Source organism: Nelumbo nucifera, chromosome 4 (assembly GCF_055504915.1).
Source record: "Nelumbo nucifera cultivar China Antique chromosome 4, China Antique-T2T, whole genome shotgun sequence".
Taxonomy (NCBI): Eukaryota; Viridiplantae; Streptophyta; class Magnoliopsida; order Proteales; family Nelumbonaceae; genus Nelumbo; species Nelumbo nucifera.
The window spans coordinates 33,686,371-33,708,480 of record NC_142652.1 but is presented as its reverse complement, the minus strand read 5'-3'; the positions used below and the strand labels follow the sequence as shown (position 1 = coordinate 33,708,480).

At 39.8% G+C, this 22,110-nt stretch overlaps 1 protein-coding gene across 3 annotated transcripts in view; it reads left to right on the top strand.

Annotated features, from left to right (window-relative positions):
* Positions 1 to 22,110, top strand: part of LOC104607427 (ketose-bisphosphate aldolase class-II family protein) — a 145,092-nt gene that overhangs the window by 96,911 nt on the left and 26,071 nt on the right. For all 3 annotated transcript variants that reach the window (XM_088902420.1, XM_088902422.1, XM_088902421.1), the window contains 8 exons: positions 4,874 to 4,942; positions 5,055 to 5,225; positions 5,346 to 5,393; positions 5,584 to 5,725; positions 7,577 to 7,674; positions 18,269 to 18,413; positions 18,511 to 18,599; positions 18,671 to 18,781. In XM_088902420.1, coding sequence (XP_088758546.1) covers positions 4,874 to 4,942; positions 5,055 to 5,225; positions 5,346 to 5,393; positions 5,584 to 5,725; positions 7,577 to 7,674; positions 18,269 to 18,413; positions 18,511 to 18,599; positions 18,671 to 18,781 — 873 coding nt within the window. The remainder of the gene's footprint in view (positions 1 to 4,873; positions 4,943 to 5,054; positions 5,226 to 5,345; positions 5,394 to 5,583; positions 5,726 to 7,576; positions 7,675 to 18,268; positions 18,414 to 18,510; positions 18,600 to 18,670; positions 18,782 to 22,110) is intronic.

The following is a 22,110-nucleotide window of genomic DNA, read 5'->3' as shown; positions in this document are numbered from 1 at the left end:
CTTCACCAAGGCCCTTCATCATGTGCGGCATGATAATTTGTGTAACAAGTTGGGCATGACTGACATCTATATCCCAACTTGAGGGGGAGTGTTGGAATGTTTACATTATGTTTTTATTCTGCTTAGTGAGGATCAGTTTGGTCTAGTTAAAATAGCTTTTTTTACCTTTGTTAATGTACTTTAACTATAGAAGGGGCATAAGTGTCTTTTCCCCTTTAATTATGGTCGTCCTTTATATAATAGCATAAGCTGTCACCTCCAAACAGATTAGAACTCTCCAAGCACTTCCTCTTCTCTTCTCCTAGTGCTACCTAATGTAGACGCAAAAGAGGTAGGAGTAGGGCCAAAATCCATCTAGCGAAATGCCCTACCATATAACTCCAAATGGTCACAAAAAGAGTTGATAATCTCTTCCTTGGGGTCAGAACTAGACTACCGCTCCTGAGGTACCATGGGATTAGTCTCTTGAGATGCCACATTTGTTGAATTATATTTCTTCTGATTTTGCTGGGCTGGCTTCTTACTCTAATCAGACGCTGATTTCTTACTTAATTCCTAAGCCCGTTTAGGCTTGCCATGGAGGTCCCAACATGTGTCTTTATTGTGCTTGGACTTTTGACAATCAATGCACCAAAGCTTGTCTTTGTTGTTCACTCTCTTCTGTGAACCGCCCTTCTTAAAAGAGCCTCTCACATTTGAATTTGTACCTCTTCGGACTGCTAGTGCAACCTGCTCCCCCTTTGCACAATTCATCACACTTCTTCTACTCTCTTCAGACTGAACTAAGGCAAAAACTTCCTTAACTGTAGGCAAGTCCTTACTTCCCAAGATTTGTACCCTAATAGACTCATATATAGGACTCAAACCCAAAAGAAAAGCAATTACTTGTTGTTGGGAGACAAGTGACTTATAGGCCTTTGCATCTTCATCACATTTCCAATTCACATTTTGATAATGATCCAGTTCCTTCCAGATTGATGTCAGATCCAAGTAGTACACTGAAAGACTTCTCTCCCCTGCTTGCAAGTGGAGGATTCAGCTTGCAATTGGTATATCTTTGCATAATGCCTCTGTTCTGAATAAGTAGATTTTGCTTGTTCCCATATTTCACAAGCTGTTTCAGCCCACATAAACGTCTTCCTTACTTGTGGCAGCATGGAAACCAAGAGCCACCTATCATGTTCAGCACTTCCAGTCTTTGGTTCCTTCACTTTACCAGTAATATACTCTATTTTCCCCTGGCAATAATGTAGAGTTTAATTCCCCTAGACCATTCAAGGTAGTTTAGTCCATCAAAGGGAATTATAGCCATGGGGAAACTCATATCCATCCCTTCACTCATTCCATTTTGACCTCCTACAACCCCAGAAGTTGCAGAATTCTCAAAGGACATGATTCAAAACACTATTCAATTTCAACACACACCTTAAGATCCCTCTTGACACCCAAAAAAGTCCTAGAAACACACCAGAGATACAGTCCACATGCACACACTCTGATCTGCACACAATCTGAACACAGACCAGATTCAATTCTCCAAAAAAAAAAGGTTGATTTCAGCACTGCACAGGTTTAACAGTCATAGTCCACCAATTTCCAGTTCATCTAAACACACCAACTACCAGGAGAGACCATAAAACTGTGTAGTCACACCAAAAACAGGGAAAAACAGGTCATTTGTGACCTACAGGTATCCCATTCTCAGGTACAAGATCACACTAGGGCTGTCAACGGGTTGGGTCTGGGTTGGAACCAGCTGGAACCAGAACCAACCCAACATGAAATGTTGAGGACCCAGACCTGGACCCGATAGGGTCTGTAATTTTTGGACCCGGAACCGAATCGATAAGTTCTCAGGACAATCGGGTCTTACCCGACAGACCCTATTATAATAAATAAAAAACAAATATCTATGTTTAATATATATTAAATATTATATGTATTATACTATGTTATATGTATAGTATATATATTATATAATATTTAAATAAATAAATTATAAATATATTATACACCGGGTCGGGACTAGGTGGAACCGGTCCCAAACTGATAGTAATCGGGATCCTATATCAGGACCTGGAACCGACCTGACGGTTCCAATTCTCGGAACCAGAACCAAACCCAATAGGTTTGGGTCCATCGGGACAGACCCGACCCATTGACAGCCCTAGATCACACGATCCACAGAAAAGAGGTCTGAACCTCACAATTCCTCTGACAGCATTCAGCAGTCTTGCTTCATAAGTTTTTTCTTGGTACACAACCAAGAGAAAAGAAAAAAAAAAGGTAAAGTAAACTTGTACCAGTCATAGGTCAACTTCTCTGGTCTCAGTTTGGAGAAGACAGCAAGATAAAGAAGAAAGAACTTGTTCAATCTGCTCTCAAACCCTGTAGAACTTGGCTCTGATACCATATTAGCAGAGAATAAGAGAAATAAGGAAGAAGAAGATAAGAGAGAGAGAAGAGAGAAGGAAGAAGAGAAGAGGAAGTGTTTGGAGAGTTCTAATCTGTCTGGCAGCACCAGCTTATGTTATTATATAGGGCGACCATAATTAAAAGGGAAAAGACCCTTATGCCCCTACTGTAGTTAAAGTACATAAACAGAGATAAAAAACCTATTTTAACCAGACCAAACTGACCCTAACTAAGCAGAATAAAAACATAAATGTAAAGTAAACATTCCAACAGATACTTGCCTTACAATCCTTTGATAACTTCTCTAAAGCCTTAACAAAGAATCTGGTCAAAGACTTGCTTGTTGGTCCATAAATTGGATGTAAGTAGTTAAATTTACGTGTTAGATCACATGATTGTGGTCTCTCTGGATAGATTGCTGAATAAGATTTCTTTGGCTCCAAAACCAAGGCAGTTGGACATGTTTTAACATATAAAACTAAGGATCAATTAAAATGACAAGGTGATGACTCATAGAACACCGACCTTGATCCCATGATTTTTAGCCTCTTTCTTTTTCTTTTATATTTTGATGCTTTTCATCTTTGTTACTGGACTGTTGAACAAAAAACCAGTGAATCTTTGGAAGTTAGAAATGCAGAACCATCTGACCCAAACTTTAGATGTCCCTTATTGCTAAACCTGTTCCTTTCATGTGTCAAGTGGGTTAGTTTAATTTTAAGTTCATCTGGGTTGGATTCAGGTCTTCTCCAATCATTCCAAATCTGACATGTTACCAATCTAGATAAATGATACACATTATTTTATTTTTACTAGTAATGTGTACATGCTTTGCATGTGGCAATTTTAGATGATGATAGTAATACTGTGTCCAAAATTTTCTACATTTTTTCATTTTTATATGTGTATAAAAATACAAGGTTCAAATCTTGGAAACAGCCTCTGTGTGTGCAGGGGTAAGGCTGCATACATCTGTCCCTCCCCAGACCCTGCATTGGTGGGAGCTGTGCACTAGGCTGCCCTATATGTGTATAAAAATAATTCTTGTTTATTGCACTTATTTTTGTTAAATATGATGAATATGTAATGTTAGAGATGCCAAATGCTTTCTACACAATTTATGTATTTTTTGTCTTTTCTATTTTTTAAATTTTATTATTTAACTATGGCATCATGTGTTGATCCATTTGACCCGGATGTTTGAATTGCTTACCACTGGACGGAATAACGGTTTTGTTTTGGGGCAGTTAAAAATCATGAGTTTTATATTGTTAAAAGTATTGATATGGATCTAATTAATAGAATTTATTGGTCCCTAGGAATCCAGACCATCTTCACATTCATTGAGACTAAGATATCCCCAGCTTCAGCTATCAAGTGTGAATTGTGCTAGTCTCCAGGGCCCTCCTTCCTTCCCCCTTAACCACGCAATACTATTTGCAGAATCCCCTTTAATGGTTAAAGAGGATAAACCTAGTCGTTTGACAAAGTGAATTCCTGTAAGTGCAGCCAAGACCTCTGTCTTTGTAGCATCTGCCCTCCCAATCGGAGCACTATAAACCCAGCAGATATTCCCCCTTCCCCTAGGATTACACCTCCAATTTCTGCTTGACCTTAGAGACATGGGCATTACCATCATAGTTTAGAGTCATAACTCCTCTAAAAAAATGTCTCATAATGAACTCAGATCTTAGAGTCAACACTGTTGCTGATAGCCTAGCAAAATCAGAGGTTTTTAGAGAAAGCTTGTTTAGTGATAGTTGTTTGCCTTTGCCACTCTAGGCTTCAGTACATCCTCTCATGTACTTCCTCTTTTGTTTTCAATAAAAGTTATCTTTGCTCAAAAAAAAAACAGAATTTATTGGTGAGAAAATAAATTCTATTAACTAGAACAGATTAGCGAAACAGGAGTCATGTAGCCACCCCCTATAGTTGGGATAAGGCATGATGATGATGATGATGATGATTGGTGAAAAAATAAAACCTATAGGATTTAATGAGAGAGAATGGGAGTTGATACCTTAAGGCTCAGTTTGGAAGGAGTACAAATACAAACATGTGCAGTGCAAATACATACAAAATAATACAAAAAAACAAGGTTTTGCACTCTACATATTTGTATTTGTACTCCTTCCAAATTGAGCCTAAATCTCAGACTTAATGAGAGGGAATTAAATAAGGTGAAAAGTAGTAGTTTAAATTACATTTCCATCCCTCACAATCAAAGAGAGACTAAATTCAAAAATAGGGGTATTTTAGTCAAGAATAAAAGTTTCATACCCTCATTCATACTTTTAATAGTAGTATAGATAAGTGTACATTACTGCATGGACTAAATACTGATTCTCATATTTTTCTCATGTACAAAGTTGTATGTTATACATGCTTTTTCACTCCAACCAAGTATCAGTACTAGCATATTCTTACAATTTCTTTGGGTTTATTATCTGATCTCCAGGGATCAGTATGTGTTGTTAATGCAGCTAGTGAAAAAGATATGGCTGTATTTGCAGCAGGAATGATCCAGGCAAGACATCTGATTGTTAATATATTTCTTTATTGGATTTTTTTTGTTTACTTCCTTTGCTTTATTTGTTAAGAAAACTATTAGTCTTACAGACCAGTTATTAAATTGGCAGGCAGAACTGAAAGGGAAACGTTTCTTATGCCGCACAGCTGCTAGTTTTGTTTCTGCTCGAATTGGAATAAGGCCAAAGGCTCCAATATTGCCAAAAGATATCGGAATCAAGAACGAAAAGAATGGTGGGCTTGTAGTTGTAGGGTCATATGTTCCCAAAACCACCAAACAGGTTGAACCTGTGTTCTTTGACCATTTGTTTCTCCTTTTTGCATTCTTTCCATTCCTTCAACAGTTTTTTATCTGTATCTCCATGCTAGGTGGAATCATGTTTACATTTTTATTTTTGCAGGTTGAGGAGCTTAAATCACAATTAGGTCATATATTAAGAAGCATTGAGGTAATTTAGATTCTATATGTTTTTATCTGTGTTTTGGATCTTACCTATAGAGACTTTTTTTGAGTAAAAGTAGTGATAATTTTTTTTTCAAATCAATTTGAGTTTTCAATCCCTTTTCCATTACTCGTGTCTCCATTAGCAAAACAAAGGATCTAAGTTTTTCACTTTCTTTTCTCCATTTTCCTTTTAGATATCTGTTCATAAACTTGCCATGGGGTCATTAGAAGAGAGAGAGGAGGAGATCAAGCGGACAGCTGAAATGGCTGATGTTTTTCTTAAAGCCCGCAAAGACACTCTAATAATGACCAGCCGGGAGCTCATCAAAGGGAAATGTTGGTCTTCTTTTCCTTTGTCTATTATATTGATTGCTTCAGTTATTTTAACATTGGCACACTTAGTCTTCCACTTGTTCCAGACATGAAAAATAAGAAAGAATACAGATAAAGAAGTTTGTTCAGATGAGAAATCTGGTATAAATTAGAATCATGAGTGAAATGCATTTGCATATAACTGTGACTTGGTGGTACATAATGTCAAGAGAAGCAGTTTGAATGGAAGAAAAAAGAGATATGTACGGGTGTTTCTAACTAATGACATCACCCAGAATCCAGCATTACATATTAAAGTCAAATAGAGCGATAAAGGACCATTCAGTCGTCTTACAAAACCCCAAAGGCCTTTGCCTTGCACATAAATTGGAAGCAACACTTCCATAATGCATAATTAGTTCCATCAAACCTTGTAGATAGAATTTTTCCCTTTTATGAAGCCATTACAGCAATGATAAAAAAAATGAAGTAAAATCACACAATATACTACATGTGACCAATGTAGCAGGATACTTCAACTCGAACAGTAAAATCAAGGAGAAACCCCTTTCAGATCAAGAACAAAGGGAACAGATTAGAGCAACACCTAACCTTAGGTTCCAGTGCAAATAAAGTGATCAATCAGCAGATCTAATACATAACTATATAAAAGGAAACTGAATAGGACCTGACACCACAAATATCGATCATGAAAAGGGATCAAAATCTAAAACATATCTGATCTGAGATCAGATATAACAAGATGGGAAGATTGATCAGGATGGCACTGAATCTTGAATCCCATAGAAAACAGACCACATATCAGGAAGATCAATGGCTATATGTTGAAAACCAGGTACCTCAATTTAAAGAAAAGCTGCAAACTTGGGATGATTGAAACGGCCCCGAAACACTAAAGGAAATTCCCAAAAAAGGGAAAGAAAGAAAGAAACTTAGATCTCCTCCTAAATGTCTTGAACAGTCCATTGATCTCTCACAGGATGGCTTGCTCTGATACCATGCCAAGAACAGTTTGAATAAAAGAAGAAACAGTTCTGTACACGTGTGTCTAACTGACGACAGCACTCAGAGTCCAGAATTACATAATAACATAAAAGAATGATCTAGTATGTACATCTGATGATACAACAGTACACCCAGTCCACAAAAGGTTATAAAAAGATCATAAATTGATGGTTAGCCTGTAGGATCTCTAAACATGACATTATTAAGCAAAGAGATATAAGTAGCATCATATTTTAATTTCAGAAACTTGGATAAGAAAGGAAATACCCATAACATGATAATTGTAATTTAGGCAGTGGGAAGGAAAGACAAAAGAAAGTTGAAAGTTATCGTATAGCCCCACCCACTGTATCCCATTTGTTAGAGAATAAAAAACTATTCAGGGATCTAACCTAACAGCTTAAGCTTTTATGTTGGGTGGTTCCTTAAGATGGGTATTAGAGTCTGTTTGACCAAGTGGTCTAGTGATCAATCCTCATCACCCCCATTATATTTAATTAAATTTCAGCACAAGGTATAGTTGGGCCTGTGCATGTTAGAAAATAAAAACCTATTAAGGAACCTCTCCTTACAGCTTAAGCTTATAGATTGAATGGTTCCTTGAGACGATTCATCTGTTATGTATGTTAAAATGGTCAAACTGCAAAAGATCCCTCACAATCAAGACTTGGGAAGGAAAGGCTGAACATGAATTTCTACAGAATGGATGCAAGTTTTAAGTTGTAGATGAAGGGTCCAAATACATTGTTCTTCAAGATGGAAATAAACCTGATACTCATAAGAAAATGCATTCTCACACTATGTAATTGGATCTGATGATTTTATTTTATTTTTTTTTCTATTTTTCAGCTCCTTCTGAGAGTTTAGAAATTAATTTCAAGGTTAGCTCTGCATTGGTGGAAATTGTTAGACGGATTACTACACGACCTCGTTATATATTGGCAAAGGTAATTTTAATTATAATGTCTTGGCATGACTTTTTCTTCCTTAACTTCTATTAAACAGATAGAAAGTGATCTCTTCTTGTTTCCATTCTGTTTACTTTATTCTTATTTTTACCTTTTATAAACAAGAAAATTTTGTCTTGGTTATTTGCTTGCATATTGTAGAGAACACTGATGTGGGCCCCACAGCTATGGTCCCACTGTGTTCGTAGGGCAGAAGGGTTTCTACTACTTTTCTTCCCTCTTCCTCCTTTTTCTCTTTACCTTTCTTCTTATTTTCGAACCTGAAATCCATTAGGGTTCAAGACTGATAACAGTCCTGAACTTCTACTTGGTATCAGAGCTAGGGTTTCTCATGTGAGTCTAGTCCAGCCGACCACATGAGAACCATCTAAGGTTGGAAGCTGAGAAAGTAGAGTTCGTTGACTGGTTCTTGGAGATCTCTAGAGGATTAGCAGCTGTTTGAAGAATTGCCACAGTTGCAGCGAGTTGGTGATCAAGAAGAATCAGCGAAGGCTAGGGTTTGGGTAACCTTGGAAGGTAGCGAACAACATCCTATTGTAAGTTTTTTATTTTCTGAGAGAAGTACTATCAGAGAAGATAGGTTGGACCTATCTAGCAAGGGCGGCCGAACCACTCTAGGGTTTATCTTTCTATTTTCTAGGGTTTTGTCTTAATACTACGGCAAACCCTAATAGTTCTCTCCTCGGCATTGATCAGTTTTAGGGTTTCATATTAACCCTACTACAAGCCTTATCCGTACAGTACTGTCTGGAGTGTACGGCTGAGAATTTGCTTTTAGGACTGATTAAAACCCCAATTCGGCTCCAACATATCAGATTGTTCTTCAAACTGTTTTTCAGTTTTCTTTTGGGGTTTCGAACTCTTCTAAGGGGGTGAAAACAGTTTGGACTGTTGCTGTTGTGTGTGGTTACTGATTTCAGATCAGTTTATACCTGTTTCATGTACATCTACTGTGAGTACAGATTGGTTCTATACTGATTTTGTGATTGTGGTTGATAGTCCAAGTGTTGGTTTTGACTGTAGTAACCCTATTTTTGAGACTTCTGGTTCTTGACTGAAATGGAGTTTAAGAATCAGGCAGAAGGCAGTATTGGGAACAGCAGTTATGTGGTATGTGGGCATTGTAAGAAACCCAAACATACAAAAGAAACATGTTGGAAGCTACACCCTTATTTGGTCCCAGCAAAGTTAAGAAGCAAGAAGGGTAACGTTCATGTGGCAGTGCATACTAATTCAGCACCCTCGTCTGGCACAAGAGGCACATTCTTAGAGACCTTAGCCGCATTTCGGGCTGCTCTTATACAGTTGGAAGGGGAAGTTGGGAACTCAGCTCAGCCACCGCAGTCACCATTAGCCCCCGCCACATTTGCTTCTACAAATTCAGGTACTCGAGCCTCAGCCTGCCATGCCTCAGCTCCAGGTACCACTGAACCCTGTTGGGTAATAGATTCAGGTGCATCCGACCATATGACTAGCTTGCCTTCATTGTTTACCACTTATCATTTATCTTCTGATAGGGATAAAGTATCTATTGCTAATGGCTCTCTTGTCCCCATTTCTGGCAAGGGTGACATCAAGCTATCGGATACCATCTCCCTGTCTTCTGTCTTACATGTTCCTAAGCTTGATACTAATCTTCTTTCAGTCAGAAGTATTACCAAACACATGAACTGCTCAGTAACCTTCTTCCCTGACCGGTGTGTTTTTCAGGACCTGAAGACAAAGAAGGTGATTGGGCTTAGCCGTGAGACGAATGGGATCTATCTGCTCGGGGAGAGTTCTCGTCAGAAAGAGTCAGGGGATAAGAAGTCACTTGTTTCCTAGAGTGTGAGTTCGGTTATGCTTTGGCATAACCGATTGGGTCATTTGTCTTTTCGGTCCTTAAGGAGTCTGTTTCCTAATTTGTTTGAGTCTGTTGAGTTGTCCTAGTTGCAATGTGAGAGTTGTGAGTTTGCTAAACATTGTAGACACTCTTATTCATTGAGCAATAAAAGGAGCACTCGTCCTTTTGATCTTGTGCATACGGATGTTTGGGGGCCATATCACATTCCTTCCATGGGTGGGTACAGATATTTTCTGTTATTTGTTGATGACCATACCCGATTTTCTCGGGTTTATCTTATGCATTCACGAGATGAGGTTCCCACCCTGACCCAAAACTTTCACCAAATGATCCTAACCCAGTTTGATGCCAAGATCAAAGTTCTTAGATCTGATAATGCAAAGGAATACTTTGCTAAGCCATTGGCTTCTTACCTTCTTACTCATGGGGTTATTCACCAGAGCACTTGCCCTCATACACCTTAGCAGAATGGGGCTGTAGAAAGGAAGAATAGGCACATCTTGGAGGTGGCTAAAAGCATTATGTTTACCTCCAATGTCCCTATTCGCTTCTGGGGTGATTCTATCCTCACGGCAGTATATCTTATTAATCGGGTTCCTTCCCGGGTTCTTGATATGTCATCTCCTTTTTCCCTTCTATACCCAGATGAGGAGTTGTTCACTGTTCCCCTCAAAACATTTGGTTGTACCTGTTTTGTTCAGCTTCTCGGTCCCCATCACTCCAAGTTCGAACCCAAGGCCTCCAAATGCATCTTTCTTGGTTATGCACAAACTCAAAAGGGTTATTGCTGCTATGATCCTGTCTCAGGGAAGAAGTTTGTATCCATGGATGTCACTTTCTTTGAGGAGACACCCTACTATTCTCGGGTCTCTCCTTAAGGGGAGAGTAGTGAGCGTGGGGTTTTGGGTCCTTTTCTTCAGGGGTAGTGCAGTGAGGGCAGGGTTAATATTAGTAGTGAGCGTGGATATCTGGGTCCTTTTCTTCAGGGGGAGTGCAGTGAGGGCAGGGTTAATACTTTTGGGGCTGTTCCCTTACCTATTCCAGTGGGTGATGAGGGCTGCAGTAGCGAAGGTGGTCAGGGGGATCGGGAGTTGAGAGTCTATCACAGGCGATGCAGGCAGGTTGATCCCGGTCATCAGTAGTCCCAGCCAGCTCCAACCTCTTCTGCGGCTCCAAGTCCAGATATTACAGTCCCAGGGCCCACAGAGACTCTATCCATTGTTGCTACCTCACCCCCTGCAGATGACCTTGACCTTCCCATTGCCATCCGTAAAGGAAAACGGCATTGCACCACATCTACAGCCCATTACATCTCCTAGTTTTTGTCCTATGATCGCCTATCTCCCTCCTACAGGTCCTATCTCACTTCTGTTGCTAATGGCCCTATTCCAAGAACAGTGCAAGAAGCCCTATCAGTCTCGGAGTGGAGAGGTGCAATGCAAGTTGAAATGGATGCCCTGTTGAAAAATAATACCTGGGAGCTAGTTGACTTGCCCAAAGGAAAGAAACCAGTTGGATGCAAATGGGTATTTACTGTGAAGCACAATGCGGATGGTTCCATTGAGAGGTACAAAGCTCGACTAGTTTCAAAAGGATTCACTCAGACTTATGGTATAGATTACTTGGAGACATTTGCCCCGGTAGCCAAGATGATCACCATTCGGGTTCTATTATCTCTTGCAGCAAACTACACTTGGCCTTTGTACCAAATGGATGTTAAAAATGCCTTCCTGAATGGAGACTTGCAGGAAGAGGTTTACATGCAGTTGCCTCCTGGATTCTATGATACAGAGGCAGGTAAGAAGGTTTGTCGGCTCAATAAGGCATTGTATGGTTTGAAGCAGCCACCTAGAGCTTGGTTCAACAAATTCAGACTAGCCCTTGGGAAGTTCAGTTATGTACAGGCCCAGTCAGATCATACACTGTTCATCAAGAGGGTGAAGTCCTCACTAACACTACTTGCAGTATATGTTGATGATATTGTGGTGACAGGAAATGACAGCCATGAGATTGAGTCCCTCAAACAGCTCCTTCATCAAGAGTTTGAGGTGAAAGATCTGGGTACACTACGATATTTTTTGGGTATTGAGGTTGCTAGATCTAAACAGGGGATCTTTGTCTCTCAGAGGAAATATGTTCTAGATCTCTTGGCTGAAACTGGAAAGCTGGGTGTCAAACCTGCAGATACACCCATTGAACAGAACCACAGGATTAGTGCAGAGAGTGGGGAGCTGCTTGAAGACAAAGTTATGTTCCAGCGGTTAGTGGGAAAGCTCCTATATCTATGCCTCACTCGGCCAGATATCAGTTATGCAGTTAGTGTTGTCAGTCAGTACATGCATTCTCCTATAACCACGCACCTTCTAGCAGCAGAAAGAATACTAGCATACTTGAAGAGATGCCCGGGTAGAGGTATACTGTTCAAGAACAATGGCCACATGAAGGTGGAAGTCTATACGGATGCCGATTGGGCTGGGAGTGTTGATGACAGGAGGTCTACCTCTGGATATTGTGCTCTTGTGGGAGGTAACCTGGTCTCTTGGAGGAGTAAGAAACAGAGTGTCGTCTCCAGATCTAGTGCTGAAGCTGAGTACAGGTCAATGGCTAACGGAGTGGCTGAAATTCTTTGGCTGAGATCACTACTTGAGGAGTTGGGTATCGAGTATGAGAAGCCCTTGATGTTGTATTGTGATAATCAAGCGGCTATTAATATAGCACACAACCCAGTGCAGCATGACAGGACTAAACATATTGAAGTTGATCGACACTTTGTACGAGAGAGGGTCTCATCACAAGAAATGTGTCTCCCATACATCACCTCCAACATGCAGCTGGCAGATATCCTCACCAAAGTTGTACCACGGAAGAAGCTAGAGGCAGATCTATCCAAGTTGGGAATGATAAACATTTATTCCCAACTTGAGGGGGAGTGTAGAGAACACTGATGTGGGCCCCACAGCTACGGTCCCACTGTGTTCGTAGGGCAGAAGGTGTTCTACTACTACTCTTCCCTCTTCCTCCTTTTTCTCTTCACCTTTCTTCTTATTTTCGAACCTGAAATCCATTAGGGTTCAAGACTGATAACAGTCCTGAACTTCTACTCATATTGAAGAGATAAAAGCTTCCACCGTGTGCGGGCATTGGAAAATATCCTCTTATAAGGCTTTTCAGGAATTAATTAAGTTATTAGCTCCTATTACTTCAAGATTTGTGGTAAAGTGATGCAAATGTTAGTAATCAATCTCTTGAATTAAGCTTCGTCCCACCTACCCTGCTATTGGTATGGTTACTAACATAATGAAAATGTCATTAATGCAAGCCTTTGCTTTCATTTGCATTAGTGTTTTCTTTCCCTTTTTCTTTATGTTTTTTTTTTCCTTTTGAAAGAGGGTTCATAATGTTTTGGAATGGTAGAATACTGATATGTTTCATTCTATTGCCAATGGGCATATTTATACAGTAAGTTGCTGCAATAAATAGAAAGAAAGAAAAATAGAAAGAAAAGAAAATAGAAAGAAGAAAAAATAGAAAGAAGAGAAAATAGAAAGTACAAAAATAGAAAGAACGAAATAGAAAGAAAAAACTTTCTAAATCAATCCTTCCACAATCCTAGGAATATATACAATTCTATTTTCAGATCTGAACCAGTAACCCCACGTTTTCCAACACTCCCCCTCAAGCTGGTGAATAGAGATCCTCCATTCCCAACTTGGCTATAATTCTCCGAAAGTTTGTACTATTGAGCCCTTTAGTAAGTACATCGGCCAGCTGTCCTTTTGTAGACACATAGGGAGTGTAAATCAACTTGCTGTCCAGTTTCTCTTTTATGAAGTGTCGGTCAATTTCGATGTGCTTCGTCCTGCCATGTTGAACAGGATTGTGAGCAATATTGATGGCTGACTTGTTGTCATAATATAGTTTCATAGGCTCTTCTCGTGGAATCTTCAGGTCTTCTAAAATTATCTTCAACCAGAGTAATTCACACACTCCTTGTGCCATAGCCCTGAATTCTGCCTCTGCACTTGACCGAGCCACTACATTTTGCTTCTTACTCCTCCAAGTGACTAAGTTTCCTCCTAAGAAGGTACAGTAACTAGAAGTGGACCGTCTATCTATTGAAGATCCTGCATAATCGGCATCAGTATATGCTTCAAGAGTCAGTCCTCCATTTCTTCTGAATAAAATTCCTTTTCCTGGATTGGCTTTCAAATAGTGCAGAATTCGATGAGCAGCCTGCAGATGAACTTCTTTAGGATTATGCATAAACTGACTTATTACACTTACAGCATATGCAATATCCGGTCGTGTATGTGCAAGATAAATGAGTTTTCCAACTAGTCTTTAGAACATCTCCTTGTCTACACTTGCATTCTCGTTGGCTTCTCCAAGTTTATGATTGGGATCTATAGGTGTGGAAGCTGGTTTACATGCCATATTTCTTGTTTCTCTCAAAAGATCAACAACATAATTTTGTTGAGAGATAAATATGCCTTGTTTAGAATGTGCAACTTCAATTCCGAGAAAATACTTTAGTCTCCCCAAGTCTTTTATCTCAAATTCTCTGGCAAGGCAGTTTTTCAATGCTTCCTTCTCCTTTTTATCATTCCCAGTAACGATTATATCATCCACATAGACTAATAGTGCAGTAACTCCCCCTGAGGCTATGTGTTTGATAAACAATGTGTGGTCACCTTGACTTTGCTTGTAACCTGTACTCAGCATTACCTTCGTAAACCTTCCAAACCATGCTCTCGGAGATTGTTTGAGACCGTATAGTGCTTTCTTCAACCGACAAACTTTGTTCCCTTTAATGCCTTCTCCAAAACCCGGTGGAATGTCCATGTATATCTCTTCTTCTAGATCACCATGGAGAAACGCATTTTTTACATCAAACTGTTGCAAATCCCAATTATAGTTAGCAGCCAACGACAGTAACACCCTTACTGTATTCATTTTAGCTATTGGGGCAAAAGTCTCCTGATAATCTACCCCATAAGTCTGTGTATATCCCTTGGCTACCAGGCGTGCTTTGTACCTTTCTAATGACCCATCAGATTTGTACTTAATTGTGAACACCCATTTACAACCTACCGTCTTCTTGTTTCTTGGTAGATCCACAACTTCCCATGTGTTGTTTTTTTCTAATGCCTCCATTTCCATTCTCATGGCTTTTCTCCACTCCTTAGTAGAAAGTGCCTCGGCTAGAGTATTAGGAATTGGAATGGTGTTAAGGCTGGCTAGAAAACTTTTATGGGATTTAGAGAATCTTTGGAATGATACATATTTGGCTAAAGGGTACAATGGGCGTTTGATACATTCTCTGGTTCCTTTTCTTAGTGCAATAGGTAGGTCATACTCATACTCAGACTGTGAAGGTGTAGGTTCAGGTTCTGAGCATCCCTCAATTCTAGGATTAGGAGTTGAATCTTGGACTTGCACAGGTTGAGGATCTGGATTTTTCCTCCTAGAGTAAACCTGCATATATCTCACATTATCATGCACACCATTCGTGGGGTTAACAGTGTCCGAATTTGGTTCAATGGTCGGGTTGTTTGACTCTTGTTGAGACTCGGGAATGTGGGGCTCAGAGGAATGTGACTCAGAGGGATGTGATTCTTGACGATTGAATGTCTGTGAGGAGGGTAATACATCTAGGGAGAGTAGATCCGAGGCCTTATCTTCCATTAATGAGGGCTCCCCCTGAAGATAAGATTGAGTGAAAAAAGATTTTCCTTCCTCAAATGTGACATCGATGGAGGTGTAGAATTTTCTGGTGGCTGGATGATAACATTTATAACCTTTCTGAGTTGGGGAATATCCCAAGAAGGCACACTTGATTGCTCGTGGGTCTAATTTTCCCTTATTATGGACATGAACAAAGGCAGTGCAGCCAAAAATTCTTGGTGTGAGATTATTTGAGGCTCGAATATCAGGGTAAAATTGAGAAAGGACTTGTATTGGGCTTCGGTTGTCAAGAACTTTAGATGGTAGTCTATTTATGGTGTAGGCAGCTTCCCCCAATATTGTTTTGGCACCTGATTTTGAAAGAGAAAGGCTCGGGTGGTTTGCAAAAGATGGCCATTTTTTCTCTCAGCTACCCCATTCTGTTGGGGAGTGTTAACACAGGAGGATTCATGCACAATGCCTTCTTTCTGAAAAAATGGGGACAATTTCTGATTAAAATAATCTGTAGCATTATCAGATCGAAACCTTTTAATTCTCACACCAAACTGAGTTTGGACCATGTTATGAAAGTTGGGAAGAATCGTACCCACATCAGATTTAGACTCAAGAAGAAAAATCCATGTGACCCTAGTGCAATCATCAATAAAGGTGACGAACCATCTGGAACCAGTAATATTGGGAATTTGAGAAGGGCCCCATATATCCGAATGAATCAAATAAAAAGGAGTTGAAGATCTTTTATTGCTGATTGGGAAAGAAACCCTTTTGTGCTTAGCAAGTTCACAAACATCACAATGAAAGGTTTCAACATCAATTCCTTTAAACAAGGAAGGAAGCATTGTTTTTAAAATAGGAAATGAAGGGATGACCAAAACAGAAATGATGACGCCAAATTAAATCTTTATTGGAGGTAGATAAGAATGACTCGTGTGTCACATGCATAACAGTGTGAGATGATTTGCTTCAAGGCAGTAGAGTCCATCTCTTTCCTTAGCAAGTCCAATATTCTTCCCCGAAACCTGGTCCTGAAATACACAGTAAGAAGGGAAGAACACAACATTGCAGTTCACATCCTGGGTGAGTTTATGTATAGAGATAAGGCTAGTGGATAACTTAGGAACATGAAGCACATTTTTAAGTAATAGGGATGGAGTAATTTGAATATTCCCAATCCCTGCCACTGTGGTGAAAGAACCATCAGCAACAGAAATTTTTCTATTACTAGGACAGGGTGTATAGGTGAGAAAATGTAGTGAAGAGGGTGTCATGTGGTCAGTAGCTCCAGAATCAAGAATCCATGGAAAAACACTAGCCGAGGCATGTAATCCTAGAGATAAAGACTCACCTAAGAGAGCAAGAGAGGTAGAACCACTTCCTGGTTTCAAGGATTTCAGGAAGCACCTTAGCCTTTCAATTTCTTCATCATTAAATGGTCCCTGACTTGAGTGTCCTTGCTGCGGGGTTGTGGAGACATTATGGGCCTGTTGAACTCCTTTTGAAACTCCTCGATTTCCCCATTCCTTGCTGGATGTGGGAGGTTTCCCATGAAGTTTCCAGCACCGATCTTTCGTGTGTCTGGGCTTCTTGCAATAGGTGCACCAGAGGTTATCGTTAGAGTCACGGGTGGTTGTGTCACGAGCCAAGTTGTGATTGTTCTCACCCTTTGAACCATTGTAACTTCCTCCCCTTTCCACCATGGCTGAGCCTTCGGGATCTTTAGGCTCAAGCATGATTCCACGGCGGCTTTCCTTAGCTCTGACAAGGGCTATGACTTCATTCAATGGAGGCACTTCTTCTTTGCCAAGAATTTGTATTCGGACCTGATCAAATTCAGCATTCAGTCCGACCAAAAAATCATACACCCTATCTCTTTCAATAAAATTCTTCAAGATCACAGCATCATCTGCGCACTTTGTCTCAAGAACCCGATAATGATCAAGCTCATGCCATAAATTCTGCAGCAGATTTGCATACTCTGTAACACTTCTGCTCCCTTGTTTGGCCGCCACAGTCTTCACTTTGACCTCATAGACACGAGCAGCGTCATGGGCTTTGGAATAGGTTTGTCGTACAACATCCCAAATAGCCTTTGCAGAGGGAAGAAACATACAAGTATCACTGATCTCGGGTGTCGTTGAACTCCACAACCATGACATAATCATGGAGTCCTCTTCGTCCCAAGCATCAAAATTTGGCTCGCCCAACCTTGGTCCTGTTCCAAGGAGGTGACTAATTTTTCCTTTTCCCTTCAAATAGGTACGCACTAGTTGTGACCACTTCAAGTAATTCTGGCCATTCAGTCTATATGTTGCCTGAATATTCTGCAAATCACCAGTGTGAGGATGAGAATTTGTTGCTCCTTCATCGGTTTGGACGGGACCACTTGTTGCAGTCATGTCGGACATTGTTAATGGAGGAAAAATAAGGCCAGCAGGAAAGGTGAATAAAGGAACACTTCTGGTTACAGATCAGCACTGAAGGCCACAAGAGAAAAACACAAAAAACTGGCAATGAAGGCCGAAAAAATCTCAAGGTTGACAAACCTAGAGCTCTGATACCATGTTTTGGAATGGTAGAATACTGATATGTTTCATTCTATTGCCAATGGGCATATTTATACAGTAAGTTGCTGCAATAAATAGAAAGAAAGAAAAATAGAAAGAAAAGAAAATAGAAAGAAGAAAAAATAGAAAGAAGAGAAAATAGAAAGTACAAAAATAGAAAGAAAAAGCTTTCTAAATCAATCCTTCCACAATCCTAGGAATATATACAATTCTATTTTCAGATCTGAACCAGTAACCCCACGTTTTCCAACACATAATTTATTAGCATGTGTTCGAAAAGGGGATCCATGTTTGAACAATTATTGGATTCTATTGTTTCTGAAATATATTTTTAAAGTTTCATTAGTTTGTTCACTTATTCATGTTTGTTATGCTGTTCCATTGTTGAGTGCTTGAAGGTATCCTTAATTCATTTATCTAAAAAGAACCTCCAGGAAAAAGAAAAAACCGTATTTGATCAGCATATATACTTATTCTTCAGGGTGGAATCACATCATCAGATCTTGCTACTAGAGCTTTGGAAGCAAAGCGTGCCAATGTAGTCGGACAAGCCTTGGCTGGTGTTCCCTTGTGGCAGCTAGGTCCTGAAAGTAGGCATCCAGGTGTTCCTTATATTGTTTTCCCAGGTAAGCTTAAGTTTTGTTAACATGCCCATGTTCATTGCCACGTTGTAACTAAAATCTATATTTGGAAACATGACTTGTAATCCTTTTCTTTCTGTAGGTAATGTTGGTGACAGTACTGCATTGGCAGAAGTCGTAAAAAGTTGGGCTTGTCCAGCTAGATTTGCATCAACAAAAGATCTCCTTCTTGTAAGAACCTATTACTGGAAGTTCATAGGTTATATCTTCTTTGGATGTTAACAACATTGTTCTTTGTGAAGAATGCGGAGAAGGGTGGATATGCTATTGGAGCATTCAATGTTTATAATCTGGAAGGAGTTGAGGCAGTTGTTTCTGCTGCAGAGGAAGAAAGAAGTCCTGCCATTTTGCAGGTGAGAAGTTGGTGTAGAAGTTAGATACATAATGGCATTGTATATGTTATAATTTAACCACAAATTCTAAGAAGATTTGTTTAGGTAACTGATAAAAGGAACTTGTATTACTACAAAGGTGGTAGCATGCCCTCAATCTGTACAGAAAGATTGATCTTTTCTTCAGAGTATTTCCCAATATTGGATAATTTGTTAATGGCTCCCCTTTACAGATACATAATGGCACTATATAGTTATAATTTAACCAGAAATTCTAAGAAGATTTGTTTAGGTAACTGATAAAAGGAACTTGTATTACTACAAAGGAGGCAACATGCCCTCAATCTGTACAGAAAGATTGACCTTTTCTTCAGAGTATTTCCCAATATTGGATAATTTGTAAATGGCTTCCGTTTACAGATTTACAAATTTGTACCCTTCAAGACTACTTATTCCCAATAGATCTGATTTCTTTTGACCCCTTGTTTTGCAAGCCCATGAACTAATCCGAAGCCATCTTGTTAATTTACCCAAGGATCAAAATATTTATATGTATCCATATTGGTGAGACGGTGACCATGGAGACACATGGATGCATCGATACAAAAGGGGTATGGGGGTTTTCAAAGTTTGGGAAGGCTTCCCCGATTCCTTTGTCTGATGAAATTTGAGTATCGATCTGTATCAATATTTTGATCCTTGAGTTTACCTCATCAAATGTCTATTTCCAAACAACTGCATAATTCCTTGTTATCCATCTCATGATTATTTGTGAGTCTCCTCCCTCAACCAATATATCTCTGAGATTCAGATATTCTACCAACCTTAGACCATGTAGTACAGCCTATATTTCAGACCAAGCTGAGTCACCAGCACCCACCAGCCTGGAGAAAACGACTATATCTTCCCTCAATTTCTAAACACTTTTTTTCCTCTGTGTTGCCCTGGGTTCTCTTAATTGCCTGACCTAGTATTTATCTTCTATAATTTGTTATCTCCATTCTTTTAGTAAATTTCCGGTTACCTTTAAAGAAAGAATATGTTTGAGGCTTCAATGTTCTGATCGTAGGAAGGTGCCTGCATTACACTAAGATGCAGCTAAAATAAGTAATACATCATAGAGATTGGGTTTTGGCGTGGCTGCCCTAGTCTTCAGCTGAAGTTCAACTTGATATAAACAACAGGTCAGGTTAGCCTGGTTTTTTTGTTGAGCCGGGCCTACTTGCAATTGCACCATACACTTTTTGTTTATATGTTAGGCATGGGTATTTGCTACTTTTGTACAATTTTTTGTCAATCAATTGTTGCTGATGTGAGATTAACAATGGCATTACAAGTTACAACATGCATAATTTATGTTGTCAACAGTCCCTAGGAATATGAAATACAATCATGAGGGATCCACAATGATGATATAGGTTGGTTACTTGATCCAACATGTTAACATCAAGATATGTGCAGTGTTAGAGTTAGCCGAATAAGGGTAGATTAGTCAACTCACCTTGGTTAAGTTATGAGCTTATGTGGCAGTCTTATTAGAGGTTCTCTGTCCCATACTTAAGTAGGGGCAGTTTAGTCCTTGTACATTTAATAAGAGCCTAATCACTATTAAGAGGTCGACTGATAGGGTTTAGCTATCAAGTTCGACAGTTCTTTCATTTTCTTCTTCTTCTTCTCTTCTTCTTCTTCTCCTTCTCTTTCTTCTCCTCACTGGTTCGGACTACTGTAGCAACAGTAGAAACATGGTATCAGAGCGTGACAACTTCAGTTCGTGACCTGTTTCAGTTCGTGACAACTTCAGTTCGTGCTTCAGTTCTCTCCTTTTCTTCTCTGGGCTGTCAATGGAGAAAAGTGGTTCGTCCCAGGCCTGAAACATCACAGCTCTTCTTTTTTCTGGTGCACAGAACCTCCTTTTCTAAGAAAACAACTTCAGCAGTGAATGGTTGGCTGAAGCTCTCAAACGAAGGTTGGTTATCTCTCCTCTGTGTGCTGTTGGTATTTCTGGGTTGAAAATCTTCAAGAACTTGAGAGGACTGATCAGAACCTAGAGAACTAGGTTGGTTGTTGCCCTGGTTCTTGGAAAAATTCCAAGAACAGGCTGTGTTTACAGTGACCAAATGGTGTAAGGGCTGCTACTGTAGGTGGCCGAATGGTGCAAGGTGTAATGCAATGGTACTAGTTGAGTTTTTGTTGGTCTTGTGGTGCCCTCTTAAAGCGTTAAAGCAGGTCTGTATTGTGTGTGACAGCTATGGCTGTGTGGTGGTGCTTGTGATGCACAAACTCTGTTGAGTAGTTGTAAGAGAGCTTGCATGTGGTTAGTAAGTGCTGAATTAATGTCGGTGTAGTCTGTGTTTTTTGTGAAATCAGTAGTGGTGTGGATAAGAACAAAGGCGTGTGTATCTATCATTGTGTTTAGGGACTGCTGTAGGTTCTGGAACCTCAAACTCTTGACAGCAGCACTTAGTTGGTGATTGGGAATTCAGACTAGAGGCAGCATTGAAAGAGTATCATGGCAGCAATGAGAGATGGCTGTAGTGATCAGAAACCTAGTGTGGTGGTTTCCTCTGACTATCTAGGTGTACAGATGACCTCAATTAAACTGAATGGTGAGAACTATGTTCCATGGGCCAAGTCGGTGGAAGTTTTTCTCAAGGCAAAGAGAAAAGTGAAGCATGTGAAGAAGATAAACCACCGGCTGACTCTTCAGGGTTTGATGATTGGGAACAGGAGGATGCTCAAATCATGACATGGCTATGGAACAGTATGGAACCCAAAATAAGTGCCAACTTCATGTTCTTAGATACAGCTAAGGACATATGGGAACATGCCAAGAAGCTGTATTCTGGGCAAGATAATACTGTTAGAATGATATGTTAGAAGGCTTGAGTGTGTTCAGCTTATAAGAATTCCTATTAGCCCATTCTTATGTTAAACTTATCTTGTAACTGGGCCTTTGTTAATGGGCCTAATCTTGTTTATGTCTTAAGTCTTCTGGGTGTCCCATCACTAATCAGGGGTATCCCAGTAAATTCTTGTACTTTGTACTTCACTTGTATATAAATAAAGGCATGGTCAACTGCAAGTACAGTTCGACATTTCCAGCATCTTTTCTTCTTCTTCTCTTTTCTGCTACTTCGACTACAGTGGTTCAGCTTTCATGGTATCAGAGCATTGAGCACCTTCCTGGTTACTGCCGACGCCATCTCCTCCTTCTTGCTGTATTTCATTTTTTTTATCTGGGTTGCTGCTGTGAAACCCTAGGGTTGCAGGAGAACAACACAAGGTTCGACCTAGGGTTTCCTTTGGTTGTAGGGCGCAAGGGAGGTAAGACCCTGAAGCTGGAGTCCTAC